General features: G+C 39.7%; 2 protein-coding genes across 5 annotated transcripts; both read right to left on the reverse strand.

Annotated features, from left to right (window-relative positions):
• Nucleotides 1-109: 109 nt before the first annotated feature.
• akap10 (A kinase (PRKA) anchor protein 10) lies at nt 110-13,567 on the reverse strand. Of its 4 annotated transcripts, none has more exons than XM_083531879.1 (15): nt 13,301-13,567; nt 11,192-11,239; nt 10,460-10,639; nt 8,931-9,446; nt 7,466-7,564; nt 7,173-7,257; nt 5,261-5,384; nt 4,786-4,922; nt 4,300-4,444; nt 3,839-4,009; nt 3,186-3,295; nt 2,941-3,020; nt 2,277-2,329; nt 2,048-2,143; nt 110-1,328 (listed from the first exon to the last, which is right to left on the reverse strand). In XM_083531879.1, exons 1-15 carry the CDS (start codon nt 13,320-13,322, stop codon nt 1,323-1,325), a joined length of 1,872 nt encoding a protein of 623 aa, XP_083388005.1. In that variant the 5' UTR covers nt 13,323-13,567; the 3' UTR covers nt 110-1,322. The 4 variants fall into 4 exon arrangements, with proteins under 4 accessions (XP_083388005.1, XP_083388006.1, XP_083388004.1 ...); XM_083531880.1 differs by having other exon boundaries at nt 3,186-3,292; nt 13,301-13,566; XM_083531878.1 differs by having other exon boundaries at nt 2,941-3,023; nt 3,186-3,292; nt 13,301-13,566.
• Nucleotides 13,568-14,289: 722 nt separating this feature from the next.
• On the reverse strand, nt 14,290-18,119 carry selenow1 (selenoprotein W, 1). The gene is made up of 6 exons (XM_083532081.1): nt 17,927-18,119; nt 17,009-17,033; nt 16,852-16,905; nt 16,434-16,508; nt 15,550-15,637; nt 14,290-15,127 (listed from the first exon to the last, which is right to left on the reverse strand). Exons 1-5 carry the CDS (start codon nt 17,953-17,955, stop codon nt 15,557-15,559), a joined length of 264 nt encoding a protein of 87 aa, XP_083388207.1. The 5' UTR covers nt 17,956-18,119; the 3' UTR covers nt 14,290-15,127; nt 15,550-15,556.
• Nucleotides 18,120-18,777: the final 658 nt, after the last annotated feature.

The following is an 18,777-nucleotide window of genomic DNA, read 5'->3' on the forward strand; positions in this document are numbered from 1 at the left end:
ACCACATTTCTGCAGCTGCAAATGACTGGCAGACCGAACAAATGCATGCAGGACCCAGGGTGTGGGTGTCCGTAATAAAATACCCGGCTTACAATTAAAAGAATACAGAGACGTTTCAATAATATATGTATTTAAATCAAACACAATTTTAAATATATTATAGATTAAGTACACGTACATGTGAGAAAACATAATAATGGTACATAGTACCAAAAGTCCGTCTGTTTCTGGTTCTTCTCCACGTCTCTACAAGGTCCGAGAGCAGTATCGACACGTGTTCAGGGTATGCCGTTCCCAAAGAACAGGTAGCGCTGGAACTCGCATAGACACACACGTTTGACAACTCGTTTAAAACAAACAAAAAAACTAAACAAAACAAAAAGACACTCACCATAAAAAAAAAAAAAAAAGGTACATTTATCGAAACCAGAAATCTACATCATCATACAGTGGAGATATGGAGGTTTAACATTGCACTAGCACTGGTCCATGTTGGAGTAAGACTACAGAGTAGAGCTCATCTTGGAGTTGACATTAAGGTGGAATAGGGGGAGGGGGAAGGGTGAAGGAGGGTTTTAACCTGCAGCTTATTCTGTCAGTTTAAATCAACTTAAACTGTAACAACCGTATGGGTCCATTCAGCTTAGCGGAAACCTGATGATAAAATCCTGCTGTCGTAGCCCGACTTAACGACATGCCTGCAAATAAAACTGTACGCTGCCACGATGGGTAAATCTTTGCAGTATATAAAAACAGAATGAAAGAGAAACAGAAAAGACAAAAACAGAGATTTCAAAGAGAAGAGAAGAAACAAGGATCGGAGGAACACAAGCTTTATAGTGACTTTGTTCTTTGAAGTTCTTAAGCGTTTGGGCATGAAAACGGGACAACGCAGTGGATTCGGAGAAGTCCTCTTCTCTTGTGCATCTGCTTCCATTCATGCTTGCTTTTTTTTTTTTTTTTTTTGGGGGGGGGGGGGGGGGCGCTCCTCTTCTTAGGTTTAAAAATAACGCCTTCATAAATGGTTGAAATGTTGGTCACATGGCCCCAAGTGTACATACATATGTTCATAGATATGTACTTCTTCCGGTCACACTCTCACTCACACACACATGCGCACACACACAGACTTCACACAAAGGAGGTTGTGGAACTGCAGGAACACTTTGTTTTAGCTTCATTATTACATAACTCGCCGCTGGGGAAATGCCCTGTGCAGTTTAGTCTCTGGATTCTTTTTTTTTTTTTTTTTTGGACTCTGACGGCAGCAGCTGCGAGGCTGAGAGCAGAGCTAGTCTTCTCCTCTTCATCAGCACGCAAAGTCATAGCTAAAAGACATCACAGGTTCGTGGTTAATGCTGAAAGAAATGTGCATTATGTAATCAGCTCGGATCTTTTGTGCCTAACTGCAGAACCGTGTTTGTGTGCGTGTGGAAACAGAGAACACAGGCAACATTTTTCCACATTTCGTCACACAAGAAAACTTGTGCTTTTTGTTGAATAGTTACATGACTAAAATAAAGAGAACATAAGGTCCCCCTGAGCGGCCATATTGTCTATGAACAAAAGTATTGTGATACTTGAGTTTCCCAGCCATATGTGGCTCCTTCCCAAACTATTATCACAGATTCAGATGCAGTGGGATAAAATGTTTCCTTCACTTCAACTAGGAGAGCCAAACCTGTTCCAACATGACATTGCCCCTGTGCACAAAGCAAACTCTATGAAGATATGCTTTGCATGGGATTGTGTGGATTGTGACCTCAACCCTATTGAACACCTTTGGGATGACCTACATCAGTACCTGACTTTACTAACACCCTTGTGGCTGAATGAGCACAAATCTCCACACTCCCATATCTAGTGAAACATCTTTCCAGAAGAGTGGAGGAAATAGCAAATTGGAACCAAATGTGGAATGCGATGCTCAAAAAAAGCACATACCATACTTATGACTAGGTGTCTGCAAACTTTTGGTAATATATTGTACATATAAAATGCTTGCTTTAAAAATAATTCAGTATACATATATATATATATATCATACCTGGCTGGATGTTGTTCGTGGGCTCTGCTGCTGTCCCTGCTGCATGACATCATTGACTATCATCTTAGCAATCTTCCAGGCCATTTCCTCCTGAGCCTAAAAGGAAAAAAGATTGCTTTTATACAATAGACATGGAGCGCAAATGATTCTTTTCCAAGAGATCACTGGAACCATGCATTGAATTAACAATACAGTTTTATCTTCCGTTTCCGATTTGTCACACACTCACCTCGTCTGTGTTTCCTTGCACCCATTTCTTCATTGCTTGGGAAAACATTGAACCTAAAAAAAAAAAAAAAAAAAAGAGGTAAATAAAAAAAATGGGCTGCTCTCAGTTCAGCAACAGCGTCTGGATCCAGTGCGATTTCTACTGAAGGATGAGAAGCAGTGAACTCTGACTGTGTGGAAAAAAGCCTGAGTGGCCGTTCTGCGCTTTAGTGGCTCGGGATCACGTTCTGAGTCGATCTCAAAAACTGTTATCCAAAGTACAAAAATGCTACAAAGAATGAGAGCGGGTGAAACAACGAGAGAGAGAGAGAAAAAAACGGAGCACAAGAGGGAGAGATTTCTGCTTTCATCTCCTGCTCTTCATCGTAATCATCGCCACATCAGTCTTCTCATCGTCATGGCAACGCGCACTTCAAGTCACTCAAACGCAGGCCTGAAGAGCACTTCGGCACGAGTGGTAGGGCCGATTTACAGTGCGTGTGCCAATGTGCATTTCAGACATGACAGGCAGGCAAAATAATCGCTGGCGGACAGACAGTTCTTTATATATTAATATAATAAACTAGTATAATATTCTTGTAGTATAAGAAAATATACTACAAAATGGAAGCCGGAGCATTTCAACAAGCTGAATTTTGGGTAAAAAAATGTTGTGCCGTTCTTACCCTTGGATTTCTTGACGTCCGGTTCGGGCTCGGCTTCCCGGATAAACTGGCCCAGCTCGTTGACTTTGCCAAAGGTCATTCTTCTGAACAGAAGAAGAGATATCTTTTAATGGATTTAAAACCCAAATGCAGCTTTGAGGTCATTTATTTCTAGTAAACAAGGATTCCTTCTGAACAATTGATTATCTGCTGTCTGGTAACAGATTCAACAGATTTCGTGATGGAGAGGCTTGAATGCATCTCACCCAGCGTATGGTCTCTGATACAGAGACTCGGGGTCCAGACTGCCAATGTCTACGGTTATCGCTTCATCAAAGTTCTTCAGGATTTTTACAGCCATTTTTTTGGAGCCCTGCTGCATCAAGAAAAGAAAACAAAACAAAAAAAGAACTCATAAAGGCACAAAGGGGTATGATTTTACAAAGAAAGTCTGCACAGGCTCAGCCTGATAAGACACTGAGAACATAAATACTAAGCCTACATGAAGTCCCAGGAATATAAGTACTTCAAATACCTTAGCGGACACTATTTAGCCATGTTAATTGAACTTACAGGAAAGTCAAAAGAAAGGGGGGTTGGGGGCTTTGAATTCCCTAGTTAATGACTATATGATTTGGTCAAATACCTCTAAAGCCTTATTATTATAGCAGCAGTACAATTTCTCACTGCGCACTCAGAGCACTGCTGGAGATCATTAAAAGCCACTGGGCAAACAACTCGCACAGCAATCTACTTCCTTTTCCCATTATCAAGTGCTTCTTGTAACGTAGTAACATTTACACAAGGCCCTTTCTTCCATCAGTAAGCAAAATGTCATTGCAGTGTGCAAAAATGCCATAAGCCAAGGTCAGCCAATAGGAGTGAAGAGATCTGATCAAGCGTGTGGCTGAAAGGTCACCTGGGCCAGCGACACCTCTAAGGTGGCCGAGCCGCGTTCGCTGTCCATGGGCGTGCCGGGACCGGACCCTGCAGAGTTGCCTATGACAAACTCATCCGCCCGAACGGAATTGATGAGGTCGCTCAAGTATTTGTAGTACAGGTCACTGGATAGGAAGCCTGGCAAGTAGACCTAGGGTTAACAACAGAAAGGAACAAATAGACTGAGAACAGAAGATAATTCTGTTATATATATTCAGAATATAATTCATGACATCACTCAGCTAACATAAGAAACACACAGGTCATCTTTGAATCGAATTACTGCAGCTAAACGTGCCTCGTGCGACCGATTCCCAAATACATTCAGATTGAGGTCAAGCTCTTTGTCTCGAAGCATATCTCTTTACTTAAAGATGGCAATCATATTAGATTTTATACTAAAAGTAATTTTTCTGGCATGTTGGTGAAGTCCTGACTGACCTTCTCCATGGTGGTCCAGGCTTGGCGTAGTGGAATGGTGAAGCAGTCGGGCAGAGGGCCGCCTTCTCGACAGATATTCGACTCGATCTCCATCCGAACCGAGTCGCCGAAACCCAATGGATTTGTAGCTTGGAGTGAAAAATACCTAAGAACGAGTAAGCATGATTATCGTCCAGCACGGTAGCGTGGAAAAGGTAATAAAAAAAAAGAAAAAAGTATTCCCTTCTTCCTATAACTGCAAATCATAAACAATATTACAGGGGACAAAAGGAATCTAGGTTTATTAGTAATGAAGAAATGGGAAGAAAATACCCACAGTGGGAGCTAAAGTGAGCGGCAAGTTTAGAATTACCAAATGAAGATTTGGCTTTCAAAATGTGCTTGAAACGCGGTACTTTCATACATCAATATTTATGCTGAAATAATAATGTGTCAAACTAAAAATTAAATAAAATTCATGTCTGGTTTGTAACTACGAGGTCCTACTTGTCATAAAGGATCATGGCGTCATTCTGAGCCTCCTGTCCGTCGTATTGTCCTTTTTTAGCAGCCAGCTGAACCTGAAAGTTATCCGCAGCCAGCCAGAACTGCAAGATGTTCACTGCCTCCTCCTTCTCCATGTACTGCACACAAACAGCCAGATATGACAATCACACCAAACACTCTCTCAGCCCTTTCACACATTTCTCTTTTTTTCATACTTCGTTCAGGATTTCATCATGCTTGCACTTTTTTTTTATCCAAATATTCATTGTATATCTTTATAAATACGCAGCATCTCTCACACCATCATATAGTGTAAGTTTTTATATAATGGTGTCAGAGATGCTGCGTATTTACAAAAATTGTGTATAATAAAAATGGTGAGCTTGCAGTAATGATAATAATGAAAAATACAGTATTAAAAAATGTGTATCAGGGTGTAATTAGAGCAATAAAAAAAAAAAAAGTATGTCCTCACCTCTGAGAAATAGAACAGGGCAGACTCGCAGAACAGGATGTCCGCCAAGAACACAGAACCGCTGGTCAGCACCTCAATCTGGTACTTGCAAAAGTAGTGGCTCCGCAAGAACTCGCTAAAGTGCCTGGAGAAAGCAGCGGAGGATATTAAAAACTTTGGGTAATCAGAATGTTACAAGCTACAAATCAAGTGCTGAGCTTGTGTTTAAGCAATGTCTGCATGTTTGTTTGCTTATTATACATAAAACAGTTAGTGTCCTGATTAGAGTACCATTGTTCAAGTATTACCAGCTTTTACTTTGCGTCTAGTCATGTGAGAAACCGACAGTATAAACAGTTCAGACTATATGGACAAACGTTTGTAGACACCTCACAATAAGATTGTATGTGCTTTTTGAACATCCCATTCCACATTTAGTCCCCATTGCTGTTATAAGAACATTCACTCTTTTGGAAAGATGTTCCATTAGATATAGAGGCGATTTGGGATCATTCAGCCACGGGAGCATTAGTCAAGTCAGGTACTGATGTAGGTGATGTGATGGGGCCTGTGGTGTAGACAGCGTTCCAATTCAACCCTGGGGTAGAGGTCAGAGCTCTATAGCGGGCCACTCAAGATCTTCCACTCTAACCATGGTCACCATATATTCATGAAGCTGGCTTTCTGCACAGAGGAGCTATCATGCTGGAACAGGTTTGGATCTGCAAATTCAATTGAAAGTAAACTTTACAAATCTATACAATTGGGTGCCTAGAATTTTGTGGTAACAGTTTGGGGAAGGTGTCCCGATACATTTGTCCTCATAGTGCAAGTTGAACTAATTGAAGAAAGAAAAAAAAAATTAAATTGTAATATTTTTTTAGAGTTAATCACTGTGTTGTCGTGTCTGTTGTATTTTCAGTCCCTTGAGTATTGTTTATTAGAGGTCGATTTTACCGATAGCGATAGCTAGATTGGATTGTACTTGCCATTTACCGATTAATCAACATTGCTTTTCAAATTGATACTGAATAAAAAATAAATAAATAAATAAAAAAAAAACCATAAAACTCCAGGCAAAATAGTGCTTAACTTTATTGCAAAAAAAAAAAAATTAAATAAAAATAAACAGTACTGAATCATAAACATGTGCAGGGAAAGGAGAAAATATGTCCTATTAATTAACAAATATAATAATGTAATTAATTAATTATTCAAATCTAAAAATAATAAGAATTGAAACAATATAGCACTCTCCATGCAGCACGCAGTCTCACAAGTAAGCACGTGGCATCAGGGATTCGCCTCTAGAGGCCGCTCTTGTGATGATAGCAGACCGGAAGCCGGAAAAACTATCGGCCTGGATTTTTGCAGACAATTCCAGCAATCAACTATCAGTGCCGATTAATCTGCAAAATCAGTAGACCTATGACCTTCATATTTTATTACACCATCATATATTTCATTTTATGGCAGGATTATAAAAAATTTTTTTTTTTTTAAGTGTTTGCCCCTTATCCTGAATGTAGCCACAGTGACGGTAGATGTCCAAAAAAAATAAAAATGTTTGACACCTGCTACAGAAATTGCCGGTAACCGGATTAATGTTTATTTTCTTAAATCTTTTTTGTATATAGCAGGATGCTGCAATGTCACTTTATCCAGATCTTGAATTTTCTGAAAAGGTCACGCCATGACGTATCAACCTCCTATCCGTTACTCGTCTCAATATCATATGAATTTGCATTCGTAAAGTTCACCAAATGTGAACTTTCGGAAGAGCGACTTTCTCACAGTGAGCTTGCGTTTCTGTGATTGTTTAAAAACCGGATGATCAGAATCCAGATGTGCAAACCTAGCCCCTGAAAGAAAAGTTTAATAGAAGTGAGAAAAAAAAATGAAGAGATAAGGCAATGGAACAGGAGTTACTCACTGCTGCTCCATGATGGTGAACACCACTGCCTGAGCAATAACAAAGCAGTTTGGGTCCACCTGACCGTCCTCCCCACAGATTTTAGCTGGCAAACAGAACGATATATTGTTAAATTATTACTGTGTCAGAGAGTGTAGTAATAAAGTGAAACTTTGAGGATTTATACACCAGATCATGACATTTCCCATAACAATAGAATTAATTTTATGTGAGACTGCATTCTTATTACGCTGTATAAAAAACTACATGTATAGGATCGAATCGAGGTGGTTTTATAACCATGGATTTCTTACCAACAATGTCGTTTCGTATCTGCTCGGTGATTGGGATGGGTCTGGAAGCATCTGGAGAAATGTACTTGGTAAAAATGTTGACTGCGTCACGCTCTATACCTACAGAAGAGGAAAAGAGAGAGGAATGAAAAATGAGAATGATAAATGCGTATCTGAAACACACGGGTAATATGCTGGTTAAACCGAACCATGGTTCTTTAAATTATCCAGAACCATGTGACGTCCTGTTTCATATTCAAATCATTAAATGTTGCGTGAAAAACGCCTTTTTTTCCAATCCCACAAAGCTGACATAGAGAAAGATGACGTACAGTTTAACTACATTTCACGCTGTGGTTTATAGCTCTGTTCTAATGTAGATTTAGAGTTGGCTAGTTTTTATGCGCATTCATTGAGGGCCAGACTGTTTAAGAGCCCTAGGCTGATAGCATCTGCCTCTCCTCGCAAGGTTAATGCTATGACTTTTAGCTCAATTGACTTCCCTGCAGCTTTATTCTCTGAGCTATAATGAAAGTCCCTGTAAGGGCTTTTTAAATTTTTTTTATTTTTTTCACAGATCATGCGCTTTCTCAGCCATTTGTAGCACACACAAACGAGCGATATTATCAAAGCCCTGAAGACACGAACAGTCGTTAGACGCTGAGAGAGAATCTGTTGTCAGCCTTGTGTAAATGGTGGAGTCTGTGAACCGTGCTGAATGACGAGCTAAGCAGACGATGTGATCTGGAATCTCTTGAATCTGGTTTAAAGAGTTTGTTCCTTTGTAGGGCTGCAAAATTCCAGGTTTTTCCAGACTCGCAACTTTCGGGATTTGACGGGAATCAAAGGGAATAAACTGGGAATTTAATGTAGTTAAACAATTAAATGTAGTTGGAAAAAAAAATCTTGCAGGATAATCTTAGGTAAAGTTGAACTTCTACCCTGCGCATTCATCAATCACGTGCACACAGCAGACTTACTGCAGGAGTTATTGCGGCCGCACCCCCTACATGCACTGTGCATTCATCCATAACATGAAACACATCATTTCTTGAATCCTGCACTCATGATAATGTTCATCTTGGCGAGTATTTACGTAAAAAGTACAGAAATTTATGTTTAAAGCTTGCACTGTGTTACAGAGTACAAACATTTCCCCGGATTTCTAATTAAATACAATAAATGCCCAAAAATTGCCAACTTGACATATTTCCCAAATTTCCCAGATGAAGTTCCAATGGAAAGTTTCTGGAAATTTACCAGAACTTTTCCGCCCCTTTGCAACCCTGTTCCTTATGAGCCGCCATGGATAAGTGGTAGAGGAGAAATAAAAACACTTAATTATTGGAAAATAAGCGAGAACATACTGGTAACACTACCACCAGCTACTGCATCAGACAAACCCTAATTGATAGTTTTTCCAAAATAACATGTCCCCAAGTATTTATATTCCCTTGCATGTGATGATATTAACCACAGCACTCACTCTTCATTAGCTTTTCAGACAGCTCACGGAGTGCATTCTCAGCCTGGCCTTTGACCGGAGTTCCCGTCCTGGAGGAGGACGAGGAAGTAGAGGGGCGTCGACTCAACCTCAACCCCCCTCCGTCATAATTAATGACGTCTCGGTATCCGGCTACGCAATGGGAATTAGTGTCCTGGGGGCTGGAAGTAAAAGTGTCCTCATATTCCCCTTCATAAACACCAGGTGAAGCGTTGAGAGTCGGTGGCGAATCTGGAGACGTTGAGAAGCCCAGAGCGAAGGCGGTCTCGGCCAGCGAGCTGTGCTTCACTGTGTTCAGGCTATGCGCACGCACGCGGGACCAGCTGCTGGACCGAAAACTCTCGGCCTCCAGCCAAAAGCGCGCCAGGTGCTCGGCTGACCGTGTCACCATGAAGTGCAGATAGTAGGGCCGAGCCACGGCGTCACGGAGCACCTGCTCTACGGTCTTTGAGAGGCGAGAACGTGTTTCCTGCGTCTGGTAGTTCACGCTGGAGCAACCTAAAGTACAAATACGGGTAAATACATTGACCATTCAAAGTTAAGGGAGATCTTTTATCTTGCCAATCAAATTCAGCGACATCTGCGTGCACCAGCTTGCTTTCGGAGTTGTGTAATTAATACACCTGGGTCATGTTACAACTCTTCTAACCTGCATTGTGAAACAGTTTCCATACTGTGTTATATACGGTGCATGAACATAAAAGATTTTAATGGGCTGACATTAAAAAGCGACAACCCTTTTGGACGCCAGCAGAATGGTGGTTAAGATGTCAGGCTGAACCATGAATAAAACAATGGCAGGCGAGGGAGCTGCGAGTGCACAATAGCCTCTTGTTTAAAGACTACAACATCGTGGTTGGACTGAGATGGGTGTGTCACTAGTAAAGAACTGGGTGAAGAAAGATTGTCTGTTGTAACGGCTGTCTGGCTTCCGCGCGGCAGGATTCAGCTTTGTTCGGGCTTGCGATACCAGTTCAACCACACGCACCTACACAAAGGTCAGGGTTGACTAAGAGTTGTATAGATGCACTCAGTTAGTAGCTTGTTTAGGTCTATAATGAACACTATCTTGTGATGTCCGACGGTAGGACCAACACCGGCCTGTGTCTCTTGCTTTGAAACCATTATTTTGGCTTTTTTTTTTTTTTTTTTTTTATGGAATTTGGCTTATGTCCAGTTTCTGCTGTCCTAGTTAAAGTTTGGAAGTGGCTATTTTTTCTGACATCATCTAAAAATAGAGCTTGTATATTTTCTCAGAGGAGCACGACACAAAACACTGACATATCCGATCTGGATTAAAATAAAATCACAGACCCCTCACACAAATTAAACCATATGGCACCTTATTCACACACTACTATTTGATCCAGGGCTAAAGCTGAACTCAACCTTGCCTGATTCTTTATATTTATTTGACTGAACAAGCTGCTGTATTACATGTAATATATATATATATATATATATATATATATATATATATATATATATATATAAATATATATATGACGCACCCAGGTCTCCGAAGTGAGCTGCCTCCATGTGGCTGGGCTGCTTTTTGAGGATGGCTGTGCGGCCGCGTGCGAACGAGTCCATGTTAGCTGAGATGGCGCTGATGGCCACGTGACTCGGGCCGGCCGCCTCAAGGATGGCATGGTGATTCCTTGCGGGGGAGTTTAATGAAACTGTAGAGCCTTTTGGGGGGAAAGAAATAAAATATGAGAAGCAATTTTACTGTAATATAGCCAGTAAAATGTACACTTACCTACAGTACATAGCTCTTGCATGCTTGTACTGAAGCACAACACTAAGCAAACAGATATTAACCACAATAGTACCCTGAACAATTCTCACCCTTCATCTATCACAGTGTAAACATGAGCGCTAATGTGCAGTCAACACCAGCAAAAAGTTAGATTGTTCATTTTACTGAGAATGTGTGTGTGTGGTTGAACTTATTTAACCTTGAGAAACCCGGGGCATTTCTCCTCCCGGGTAAAACCAGTCATGTTCTAAAAAAACGTCTCGAGTCCTCGTTCTGTGCAGATGCGCAGTGGTTGCACTCTAAATGTTTTATCTGATCCTCCACCTCATCCTGCTTATAAAATATGCCTGTGTGTCTAAACTTAGCATAGCACGACAACAATTAGCCAAATAATCGTAGGTCCTGAGGAACAGCTGCAACGTAATGACTAAAAAGTAAAAAGTTATTGATCGAACATATTCGCTGCACATAACGTACTCACCTCTGTTGGTTTTCGGGTCTACCGCTTTCTCTGGTTCCTTTCCTTTAGCTGTAGGGCAAAGAACACAAGTCTGACTGCACAGGAAGTACACTCTATCAAGGTGCAAGTTGCAACTAGGACCGGACAGAAGTGCAAAATTAAACAACAAGTCATGCTGAAGTAGGCAAATAAGCGACGGCAGCCGTTATTGTTGGGGAACTTCTGCAAAACTGGATAAATGAGAACGTCCAGAAACTTCGCCATTTTGACACCTGCCTGCTTTTTATTCTCTCTTGAAATATCAGGTTACTGAGGAACTAGTAAGCCTTCGATCCTGTATACTTTTCTGTGTTACTTCTGAAATTGAACAAGGATGGTCAAACCAGGTGATGCCTGACCACAACGATAATGCATTAATTACAGATCGACATGAATCAAATCCCAAAACTGTCTGTCCAGTGATTGGACTTCCTGTCCTACATGTAGAGCAGAGATAAGGGAGTTAATTTACCTCAAAATTGGGTCGCTGGAAAAACACGTCTGGCACTAAATACAGAGGAAATTCTTAAAGTCTCACGTCACGTATGACATCATCCAAATGCCTCAGGTCCTGAAACGCATGCTATTATCTTATGCAGGGGTCCACAACCACCGGGCTTTGGGCTGAGACTGGACCACACAAAAAAATGAATAAAAAAAGTTGTTGTTTTTTTCTTTTGTGGTCTACTGGGTGTTTTATTTTTTATTTTTTAATACATTTAAAACAATTTGCCATTATAGTGAGTTGTTATATTTTCATCGTATAAGTAATAATTAAATCATATTACATTTATTGGATGGATGTTGTGACCAAACCTCTTTTAACAAGCGAAGGAAAAAATTGTGTGAAATTGGTCTGTGCTGCAAAAAAGTTTGCGGGACGCTGTTTTAAGGTATATGCCAACCTCGTTGTGCAGTTTGAGGAAAATATTCAACAACAAAGTGCTATGACCTGACAGGACCCGACATAAAAATATCAAAATATCAAAATAAAAAACATCTAGAAACTCCTCACTAAAACATCTAGAAACTCCTAAGTATTTCCTCACAAAAATCTGCATTTTTGTTAAACAACAAAGATTATAAACCTCGCCGTCATCAATAGAACTGATTATAGATCAGAACAGCGGATTAACATCGTCCTGCGATTTGCCTTGCAGCCGGAACTACTTCCAGAGCTGCTTCTAACCTATCGGATTCAAGGATTCATCAGCGCCTCAATCAAAATCACCTCTCACTCAGGCTAAATATAGTAGGGTGCAAAAGTATACGCACCCCCAACCCTCTCCACATCTAGTCATTCATATATATTTTGCTTTGGTGGAAAAAAAAATAGAGAAATATCTGTTTATTTCTGTATACTTTTTATGTGCAACATTAAAATGTTATGTTTGTTATGAATGGATAGATGATGGATTGATGGAAGATGGATTATAGCTAGACAATGAGTTGATGTATACATGACGGATGAATAAATTGATGGATGATGTATAGATGATGAATGAATGAATGATGGATGGGTGGACGAATGAATGACTAGATGGACAGGTGTAGTGCTTTGGACAGCAAATATGTCACCGAAATCCTTCAAAAACGTTTCATTCCATGTCTTTTTTCTTTAATGGAAATATTTAATAAAAAAAATATATACATTGCTGAAACTCAATGAGATGTTCGGCTAAATCCAGTCGCAGGTGGATTCATTTAATGCTAGTTAAAGCTACATATCGTATCCGATGTGTGTTTTTGTCTTTAAAACAACTTTCATGAATGTTTACAGAATATATCGCTAAGTATAATAAGTCTTTTATACGTCATTAAGCTCTTATAGGGAGTAAACAGAAGGAATCTGGACGCTAATGTTATTCAGTGAGCTTAGCAGGAAAGCTAGGTGTTACCTGTATGCTAATCAACTCGCTAACAAGCCTTGGCACCGTTTATGGACCCTTCGATTTATCAAATTAAGACCCAACCTGCACTAAATAATGAATAAATAAGTGATATTATAGACCCATGAGCAGTGCAGTGCCCGTGTGCATCTCGTCTCCGGCTACCGTCTCGGCTACAAGCCGGACTGAGGCACTTCCTTACCTTTCCGCCTGAAAAACGACATTTTGACGCTGTAAGTGCTTCTTCAGCTCAATGGCAGCATATCTCGGACTCCCGAGTGCCTTCATTCATGATTTTTGTTTACTTCAAAACATTCGTGCGGATTTTAATATAAAGTCAAAACATTTTTTTCCCTTGAATGTCCATTAGCTCCTTCTCTAGGCGCGCCACCATACCGCTTCCGGAATACAGTAGACGCGAGGCCGAATCCCAAATCACTTCCTGTCCATCTGTAGTGCACTCAGAGATCCGTTCTTTCCTAACGTGCAGTAGCACAATGCTACAGGGAGTCAGGATGAATTTGAGATTTAACCAAGATTTCCGTGCATGGATAATGGTTAATTATTAACATGCTTTTCACATTTATGGGAAAAGTATTTTAAAAAATCACATTTTATTTTCCCCAAAAAACAGGATTTTTTTTTTATGTCATTGTAGAATAGGGAAAAGAGAATAAATATTCGCGTTATGTATATTGGAATGTTAAACCACGTGATCAGACATGAACCGTCCACAATTTCTTTGCAAGATATGCTTTTTTGTTTTTGTTTTATAGAATATACTTCTAACTTTGTCCTGGAATGAAAGCGAGACTTAATTATTGTTATTGATTTAATTTTATTTTGTGCCATTTTTGGATCGCGCCTGACCCCTGACTGAAACGCGCACGCGCGATCATTATTAGCTGCTCACACTAGGTGTCGCCATTTCAACTATAATTATTTATAATAATTATTACCAATATGGAGGTGCGGTTATATTACTGATGTTGGGGACTGAATCAGACTGTGATTCGTGGTTGAAACGCGCATGCGCAAGAATTTATGTCCACACCCACACTAGGGGGCGCCATTTCCCCTGTGTACTATGTCTCGGCCCCTTAATAAGGCTCTTAACTCAGTGCTCCAAGGGTGCTGTATCATGCCATCATCTTCCCTGCCTTTATGTATTCCAAAATAGAGAAGATAGAATTTAAAGTCAAGACAAGAGTCAAGAAGCTTTTATTGTCATTTTAACCAAATATAGTTAATGCAGTACACAAATGGGACAACGTTCCTCCAGAACCCTGGTGCTACACAAAACAACAAAAGTACCTCAGGAATGCTGAGGTACTTTTTTTAATTAACCGCTAATAAATCGTTCTAATAATGCCTGACCTTCATTACTAGCACAAGGAGAAAGACTACAAAAAATTCTAGGGATCTGGTAGAAATGTAAATCAGCGTGCACGAGCAGGATAAATTTGCATGCAGAGCAAAGCTGAATTTGCATGAAATCTGAAGGTCTCTGAATTAAGTCTTGAAATAACAGCATGTTTACATTTACATTTGCAGCATTTAGCAGACGCCCTTATCCAGAGCGACGTACAAAAGTGCTTTGAGTCTCTAGCAATGAATAAATCTACACTGGTACGCAAGATTACAAACTTAATATAAATATAACTCTGTTAAAGCCATAAATGATCAAATCAGAATGAACTGCTGCATATCTAAAAAAAAAAAAGAATAGTAATAAAAACACAGAGCAGAGACAAATTTTTTGGTATTGGTTTTATTGCATGACTGTTCAGAATCTTCCAATTGGTTCATTTTTAACAAGCAAAGCAGATTTGAAGCAAACAGAAATAAAAACGTTTTAATTTGAAATTACGTAAAAAACAGAAAAAAACATTTCCTGCAGTTTGTCCATTCGGAGAGTGTCATCCGTGAAAGAGCGGGAAAGCATCAAGCAACGTCCGTGCCAAAGACACTTCGGAAGTCACCATCATTGTTGCACTTTCACAGGAGTCAACAAACAGAGACGAACAAACTGAGGAGTAAATGCAGAGGCAGAGAGAGAGAGGCAGAGAGAGAGAGAGAGAGAGGCAGAGAGAGAGAGAGAGAGAGAGAGGCAGAGAGAGAGAGAGAGAGAGAGAGAGAGAGAGAGAGAGAGAGAGGCAGAGAGAGAGAGCGAGAGAGAGAGAGGCAGAGAGAGAGAGCGAGAGAGAGAGAGAGAGAGAGAGAGAGAGAGAGAGAGAGAGAGAATAAATTTCTTAAACCATGTTATAAAACAGAATTGCTGAACTATGTAATTTGATTGGTCAAAAATTATACATATTCAAATTATTTATCTTTTGCAAGACAAAAAAGTCTTTAGTAAGAAAGGACTATTTCTATTTATTTATCGTACTCACATTTTTCTTATATTATCCCCAAAACGAAATCATGAAAATGTATTTTTTTTCCCCTCACCTCCACATCAGCCAAGCTTCAAAGCTTTCTCAATGGCACTCTCAAGCCTGTCTATCTTCCAACTGCTGTCCACAAAGCCATCCCCGTTCTGTCAAAAACAGGCATGTGTCACATTACATACAGGTTTTTGATGTTAACTAAACAAACTTTAGCATTACAAAATCATCCCAGAACAGTACATCAAATTCTGACATGGGTGCAGGACATGCTTTATGATTACTGCAGCAGGTACACTACCCAGGTGAGAAGCAAAGGTAAGATATTGATGTGTTTATGGGGGGTAGCTCACAGGAATTTAGTTTGGAATGTAGACACTATAACAGATTTTCTACATAAGGAAATAAAAATGCTGGGTCAAAAAAAAAAAATTGGTACCATCTCGTTATGGCTTTCTTTTTATATATTTGCATAACTGTAGCTGGTTCAAATAGTTTCTCTTTCTTTTAAGCTGCAAAACACCCTGATATAAACAAACCTGTTCTTCCTGAAACTTATTTTGTGGATCTTGAGATTGAAACACACTGAAAGTAAATGAACCACTTTGGTGATTATATACTGCTTACAGTCACCAAACAGTAGCTCTGGAACATGGTGAGGGGGCATTTATTTATTTTCAGGATGGGGTTTGAAGCTCACCGATTCTTTTACAAGGGGATCGCCATGAAACATCAGTATAAAAGATCTTCTCATTGACTGATTTTTATCTGTTCGTACATGCAGGACAACTCCGCCCATATCCACAGAAGATAAGGGTCTGATACGTGTACAAACAAAGTAGATGATGTGCCATGACCATGACAGAAACCAGATCTCCACCCAACTTAACATATTTTGGAGTGGAGTGTTAGATGTTGTGATATGTACTGTGCATGGATAATTCGCACCTTCTTGGAGTGCACCAGTTCACCGTTCACCTCCACTTCAAACCACCCAGTTGTTGAAGGAGTGCCCTCGCTTGTCTGTGAGACAAAGAATGAAAGAAAAACCTGAGCTGATAAGTTGTTTTACAGAGTCACCCTTCACCCAAGAATGATGAAATCTGAACAGCGTCTATTTACTGAAATCAATACAAAAAAAAAAAGTTGTAGTGTTTATCTGGTTGTAGAATGAATGTTGCGGAACAGCTGTTTCTTTAATGCTACGTTACAGAAGCCATGTTGCTCAATGTTGGTTTTTTCCCCTTTGCTAAATCACAACGGTTTACAGTCTGACTCCCGCATTACCCGCAATGCTTTGTGCGTTGCAACAACAGTAATTCACGTCGTAGAAAATCCTTTCCGCAAGTGTAAAATATCGACTTACAAACTCAAGGTCTTCTGGAAAATTACTCTCGAGCAACTTCTCGAGCTGTAACATCTGTGACACAAACAATGATACAACAACGATTACAAAAAATAATCAAGTCTAGCTTAAAATACAGAACCAAGTATTGAAATATGCAGGAAGTAATTATACATACCTTGGGCCTGTACCCTCATCCACCACTGCGGAAATAAAGGTACATTGATATATTTTAGGCCAATCTGAAACCGAACTTGTTACTTTAGGGTATTTTCCCCACTATCAAATGACAAATATAAAATTTTGTAGTAAAAAACAAAACGTTAAATAACCAAGAATATGTTGTAAAAAATTTTTATCTTCCAACTACTCTTCCAAATATTTAAACCATTTGATGCATTTGTGTAAATCAGCAGTTTCTGAGGCTGGCAATTTCAATCCTCTGCAACAGAGGTAGCTTTCTTGTCCTTTCCTGGGAAAGGAATTTCCTCTGGGATACATTTAAAAGTTTTTCAGGTTTGACAGACCTATTGTTATTGACCCTGTACCCTTTCCTCTGCACAAGACAACTGATGGTCTTAAAGGCAAAAAACTGATGGTTTTACAAGGCAAAAACAGTCACCAATGAACTCTTGACAAGATTCATGTAAAATGAAAACCATTGTAGTTGACTATGAGAGAATGGCATGAGTTTGCCAAGCTGTCATCAAAGCTTCAACTTTGGACAATTTAGAATATAAAACATATCATGGTTTGTTAAACACTTTTTAATTTGTTTACTACACAATGCCATACGGGTTCTTTCATAGTTTGGATGTCATCAGTATTAATGTGCAATAGTTTTGTTATTACATAAGAAGCGCTGTGCACTAATGTAAAAAGTAGAGAGGGATTTGGAACACGGAAACAGATTTGTCGCGTGGAAAACACGACGTGTATAGAATGTATGTTTTATGTACTATTTTTAATATTTTTTTTATGCATTAATATTATCTAGCTCTATGAATAAATCTGCCTTTGTCTACCCGAACAGTCAAACACAGCAACGTAAATACAGTATATGGGGCATCTATAAATAACACCACGTTGGACTTACCAGTAAACGATATGTATTTTGACCACCATTTCGGCGCTTGTAGCGGTTCTTGTCTGGATTAAGCACTGACTGCCGCAGACAGAAGGTGTTGAGATGTTGCCAGCTCTGGGTTTAGACGTAGGACTGACGCGATTCGGCGCTATTCCCTTTATTGTGGTTTAAGAGACGAGGCGGAGCAAAAGGGGAAACATGGTGCTCGGCCACACGGTGGCGCCAAACACAAGCGCCAGGCGTGACTCATCACAACTTCCGGGACGCTGTAATGTCTTCTGGTTCTTAATAAAATCCGAATTTTGTGTAAACAGAATGTGTCAATGTGTAAATTAATTCCTGACAGGAGCATGTCTGTAAATCCAATTTCTACAAACACTTGGCTTCAAGTCCCCATTTTAATTCATAGTAGTAGTTTTGTTATATATATATATATATATATATATGTGTGTGTGTGTGTGTGTGTGTGTGTGTGTGTGTGTGTGTGTGTGTATGCAATAATGCTGGCTCTCCTGACACAACACACTAAAAAATGAGAACAAACTGTATAGACGCGCCAATTTATGGACAATTTCATTTCAGATAAAACAAAAGATTTGGCTTATGACTCATCCTGTACTTGTTAAATGTCTGTCCAATCAGATGCTCTCAAAAGCTCGTTTGTCCCTTCCCTGTGAAAGCTGAGTGACAAAAAACACTATAAGGTTCATTTGTCACTGGACTGAATACTCCTAGTGAACAACCTGACTTAAAAATCATTTTGGTCATTTCCAGAATGTAAAAACTGACCCTCTGTTCATGTTCTCAGATTGAATATACTGTACATACACTATATGGACATTAGTGTTGTGGTTCTTTAC

The sequence above is a fragment of the Silurus aristotelis genome, assembly GCF_946808225.1.
Source record: "Silurus aristotelis genome assembly, chromosome: 26".
Lineage (NCBI taxonomy): Eukaryota > Metazoa > Chordata > Actinopteri > Siluriformes > Siluridae > Silurus > Silurus aristotelis.

What these genes read in the sequence shown, in the direction of transcription:
- akap10 (XM_083531877.1), bottom strand. Translation starts at nt 13,322, where the DNA reads ATGTCGTTTTTCAGGCGGAAAG. An exon ending in TTCACCATCATGGAGCAGCA is followed by an intron (nt 5,385 to 7,172) that starts GTGAGTAACTCC and finishes TGCTTTCTCCAG; the next exon opens with GCACTTTAGCGAGTTCTTGC. An exon ending in TATCAGAGACCATACGCTGG is followed by an intron (nt 3,024 to 3,185) that starts GTGAGATGCATT and finishes TCTTCTGTTCAG; the next exon opens with AAGAATGACCTTTGGCAAAG.